The 5,515-nt window shown below is 28.7% G+C and overlaps 1 protein-coding gene across 1 annotated transcript; it reads right to left on the reverse strand.

The window, feature by feature from the left end:
• Positions 1-1,636: 1,636 nt before the first annotated feature.
• LOC124909975 (agamous-like MADS-box protein AGL80) lies at positions 1,637-2,554 on the reverse strand. The gene has a single exon (XM_047450602.1). It carries the CDS (start codon positions 2,552-2,554, stop codon positions 1,637-1,639), a length of 918 nt encoding a protein of 305 aa, XP_047306558.1.
• Between the last annotated feature and the right edge of the window lie 2,961 nt (positions 2,555-5,515).

The following is a 5,515-nucleotide window of genomic DNA, read 5'->3' on the forward strand; positions in this document are numbered from 1 at the left end:
TTCAAAGTAAAAGTGAAATAATAACAAAGACAAAAAAATAATGAACTACTTAGGTGTGACTCTTAATCCTTTTATTGTTGTATATATATAAAAATATAAGTATGATTAATCAAGTTAATTTCATGTATTATCAAATACTTTATGTATAAAGAGAGAACTTAAAATGAATATTTCAATAAAAACTTCAAAGGAATCAAATGTTCAATCGTGACTGGCTCATAAGTTATTATAAAATAAGAACATAACTAAAGAATGCATGTCAAAAAGAAAAAATAGAAACTAGTTCAAATGAGTACTACCTCAGCCCCCATGAATCATGGAAGCAGTAGATAAGTATTTTTTTTTTTTTTTTTTTGAGAACGCTGGGTTCCGCTACTCCTATGGAGTGCAACTAATCCCCGCGGGGTTAAGTATATAGCCCGCAAACATACTTAACCAATTAACCAGGCACAGAACTTGCCGTCTGACGGGCTCGAACCCAGGACCTCATGGAAGCCTGGGGGATATCCACCTCTTGTTGCCACTAGGCTAGAAGAGGGGATGGGTAATAGATAAGTGTTAGGGGCTCCTTGGTTCAAAAAATGGGCTGTGAGTGAATATAATTAATAAAGGTAAGTTATGATAATAAAAATGAATTAAAAGTGTTATTTTGTTAAGACATTTTAATAATTATCTAGGTTTGGTTAGAGGGATTATTATCATTATTATGGATGGTGTTTGGTTTGTTTATAATATAAATTATAATATATTTATTTGAATAAAGTTAATTTTGATCATTGTTGATTTACATTATTATATTTTCACAGTTGATTAGGCAGAAATTTCATATCGTTGATATTATAAAATACAAACTTTTAAATATAATTGTAAATATATGATATGTCCATGTCAATAAAGTGTAGACATTTTTTTTTAGAGTGTATGAATATAAAACAATGAGAAACAATAATTTTAAGTCAAGTTTTAAATTTTAATGATCATATACAGCTAACTATAATAATTAAATGTCAAGAACGAATTTTTAAGTTAAGCGCAATTACAAATCTATGTATAACATTATTTAAAAAATAAAATTCAACAAAAATTACCATCATTTAAAGTTATATGTACCAACCTATGAGAAAACAAAAACCGGAATGATTTTCATTCTCATATATGTGAGTTGATGAATTCGACGTATTGGCTACACTGGCTTCTACTACTTCAAGAATGCAAATACCCGAATGCACGATATTTACTGTTTATTAATTAAATCTTTTAACCAAATATTTATATTCAATCATTTTCATATTCGGGGTAAAAAACCCCAAATCAAGCAAGTTCTTAATGTTTCTTTTGCAATCGTAATTGATCACCCTTAGAAAACCTAATATTTGGAAACTAGAACTATAAAAGATCATTTTAAATGAATATTTCAATGAAATGATAAAGTTGTAAATCAAATAAAAACTTAAAAGGAATGTGATATAGATATCAAAGAAACAAAATAAATGACCATGACCATGACAACAAACAATCTTAAGACACACCAACTAGAAACCTTAATCAAAACAAATAAACTCGATAACTAAAAACCTTAGAGAAAATAATGAAAGAAACACACATATTTAGGAGACGACATTATCAAAGTCTTCTCCTAATGCAAAGAGGGGTCATGTGGGCCTATGTCGGCGTTATGGTAATAAGGAAGGTCGGGCTGGTTGCTCTGGTATGAAATTCCCATGTTATGATTCATGTAGGCATTGTCATTTCCCGGGAACACTGTGGACAGAGGTGAAAATTCAATGTTGGCAGGAGAAGGATTTGTCATGTTCGGAGGCAGAAAGGCCATTCTAGGTGGAGGATATGTCATGTTGGGTGAGATGGAAATGTCGAGACTAGGTGATTGAAACCTTTCATGATTTGGATGGCTCAAAACAAATTGTTGGCCACCACCACCACTCCCTCCGGGCCTCGAAGATTGAAACCTCCCATGATTTGGTGGCTTGAATTCATGATGGCTCAAAACAAGATGTTTGCTATCACTACCACCACTCATGTCGCCTCCTATAGGAGGACGTATGAAAGAGGAGGAGTCCCTTTGTCGCATCTCCATCATCCTCTCAACCTCTGTTAAATTCTGGTTGATAACTCTAGACAGTTCCTTGTAATCTTCCCTATTAAGCATTAACAATGTTTCTTGTGAATCCATCATAAATTGAAACATGATCTGTGTCATTTCCTTGTGATGGTTCTCTCTTTTTTGTTTTTTCAGCTTCTCTTCCATCTTTTCGAGCATCTGTCTCGTGAATGACTCTTGATTTACGTTCCTCTTTACTTGATCTACCTTCGAAAAACTCTTGAACTTCGTGATAAGTCTCTTCGCTTCATCTATGGATGGCCAGACGAGAGGTTGGGAATCAAAGGCACTATATATGACGGTACATGCCTCAATTCCACAAAGAGTGGTGATTTCATCTAATTTCTTCACAACACCTACTTTTCTCTTTTTGAATGTGATTTTCCTCATGGTATCATTGACAATGTAAGTAAGCTTGACTTTCTTTCTCGCCATAGTATTTTTAAAAGGATTAGAGAAGGAATCCTTTTTTTTCTCTTAATGTGCTGAGATTTTATTCATGGCTATAACTCTTCTTATATAGATTTTGATGAAACAAAATACTTGATAAAAAATTGTTTGAAAGGCTGTCACTTATGAATCAAAATTTAATTTTTGAGATTTTGTAATTAATTTTGGTAAAAATTTACTACCAAAAAAAACTAATTTCTTTTTGTGATTATTTTTTGTAAAATGTATTAATAAATAGGATATTGTGAATAGTCGTAGATTCATTAAGTAATTATGTTATAAAATCCGCATTCTTACTTTAAATTTTCTTCTTTTGGACTATAACGGTAAAAAAATCCCCTAACATAATATTTTTATTTTAAAATAGTTACAGTTGTCAATAAAATATTTTTACCAATTCTCCACCACCACAAACATAATTATAAAAAATAAATTTTCAAAAGTAATTGTGTAACTAATGAATCAATCACACCCTTTCGAAAAATGTGTGTCGAGGAACATTAAAAATGTGTTTTATATTTTTCTTTAAAAAGCAAAATGTGATTATCTGTATTCAAATGCTTTATGTGCCCTCTCATATCACATCGAAGAATGAAATGATTGTTATTTTTTTCAATCTCGTGTGAGAGGGCACTGAGGGCATTTATTCGCATAGGATCTCATCGGTTTAATAATAGGATTGGATGCATTAAAGACTTCATTTTTTTTAAATAAATTAAACAGTTGTATTTTGAATGACTATTAGTGCCAAAATGATTTATTTGTAATTCATTTTATGTTTTAAATGGTGAAGAGTTAAGACAAAAATTATAATATTCCTAGAAATTTAAAAAATCGGTTAAAATTCATTTGTTTTCAAAGTTGTGTTACAAACAAAAGATCAAGTTTAATTTCTAATATGGCTAGTAGTATTAGTCTTTAATCTAAGCTTTTGAATAACATTCAATGAAATAACCCTATATTTTTGTTGATTTGGTTTTTATTTTACTAGTTTTTCTTAAACCTTCAAGTATTAAATATACAATTTACTTGCGAGTGTGATCTGGGTCATCTTCATCCTTCTAAAACTTTGTTAGTTTGGATTTTGTCAAAAACATTAAACATAATTAAGCATTATTTTATCAATTTATTTATTAATCACATCACACAATTTATTAATTAAAATATTAAAATCCTTTATTTTTATTTTTTAATTATCATTATATATTATTTTAAATCATCCATATTTTATTTTAAAAACCATTATCCAAACAAGTCCTAAGAATATCTTGAAGTATAAATGATTTTGAGGAGACAAAATAAATTAACAATAATTAATCCAGCACACAGTGAAAAAAACTCTCTTATACCGACGGTTCAGCATCAAATACTAACGGTTCTTACCGTCGGCATTGACATTTTCCATCATCAATTCGAATTGCAGTCCACTACTGATAATGAAGATTTCACAATTCAAATCATTTTAAATGCACCAAAAATTAAATTTCAATTTCAATTTATTTATAATTGAAAAAAAAAATGAGTATTTCTCTAAAATGTTTAAAGCCTAGGAAGATCTGATAATCCTTTCTTAGAATATATTGTTTCGGCCTTACAAATTTTAGTTTTTTATAATAAATAATTTGAAAAAGTTAAATTTTGGAAATGAATTTCTAGACTCGCATAAATGTAGGAAAAATTACCATTCTAATCCTTGACGATTTCTCCTCCTTTTTTACATTGTTATATTGTCACACATATTTAGTCTTTTTGTTTTAGAATTTGATCGGAATCCAATTGATTATGCCGGAAACCGTTATTAGTTATTGGGAGACATTAATCAAGACGGCTACAAAAGTAAGACTTAAAAATTTAATATATATCTCTATTGTTTTATGGTGGACTATCTAGTTGAAAAGAAGTTAGAAAACATTTAAAAAAAAGAAAGTGATTCATTCACAATATCATTATCATAACGATGTCGGAAGTTAGATCTAAAAAAATTATTAATTCGTTTGGAACCTAACAACTCTTCTATATAACTTTCAAGGCTGGGAACTTGTATATTTTTTTATTTATTTTTTTATTATTATTATTTGATTTTTACTTTTCTTTTGCATGATATATTGTATATTGTTTCAACTTAGGATCGGTTCTGGGTAAATCCAGCGAAACTTCGAACAAGGACAGTCTATTTATTAAAAAATAAAATATTTAATTAAAATGTTATTTTTAAAATATAAAATATTGTATCACCGTAGTTCAAGATAAAATTGAGAATATAAAAAACAAAAACAAAAATCAAAATTTTTTAAAAGGGGTTGGGGCAGCACTAAATTCGGAGGGCTCTGTTTCAACTTTATGGGATTCATGCTAATCTTTTCTTCTTCTTTTTTTGTTCCAATTTATAATTAACGATTTTAATAATTCAATAAAAAGAAGTGATATAGTATTAAATAATATTTTATTTGAAAGATTAAATAAACCATATCAAACATTATATAAATTTCTTTGAGTGTTAGATAGATTTTTTTTTTAAATAAATAGGGAAAAATTCTACACTTTATCATGAACTATCATGTTTTCATAAATATTATTCTCTCTTCTTTATTAATTTATTTATTTGTTCACCAGATCTAACAACTACTAATGGCAATGGATTTCTTTTATAAGTTCACAACAAAATAATAAAGTATCGAATTAAAAACAATGACATAAAATAATGATAATAAAAAGACGTACTTAACTTTGGTTATAGGTACGACGATTATAGACTATTCCAAAAGCTCTATAGCCTATCCCAGTAGCTTGTGGCTATTATGGATTCCTTGATCTATATAGCCTATTAATCAAAAAAATAAACAAACAAAATACAACTAACAACCTTAATCAAAACAAAGAAACAATTTCAACAATTAAAAACCTGAAAAGAACACCAATTTAGGAGAAGACTATTAATGTTTTCCC

The sequence above is a fragment of the Impatiens glandulifera genome, chromosome 7 (genome assembly GCF_907164915.1).
Source record: "Impatiens glandulifera chromosome 7, dImpGla2.1, whole genome shotgun sequence".
Taxonomy (NCBI): domain Eukaryota; kingdom Viridiplantae; phylum Streptophyta; class Magnoliopsida; order Ericales; family Balsaminaceae; genus Impatiens; species Impatiens glandulifera.

Excerpts from the sequence above, each read along its gene's own strand:
- LOC124909975 (XM_047450602.1), bottom strand. The coding sequence starts at position 2,554 with ATGGCGAGAAAGAAAGTCAAGCTTACTTACATTGTCAATGATACCATG.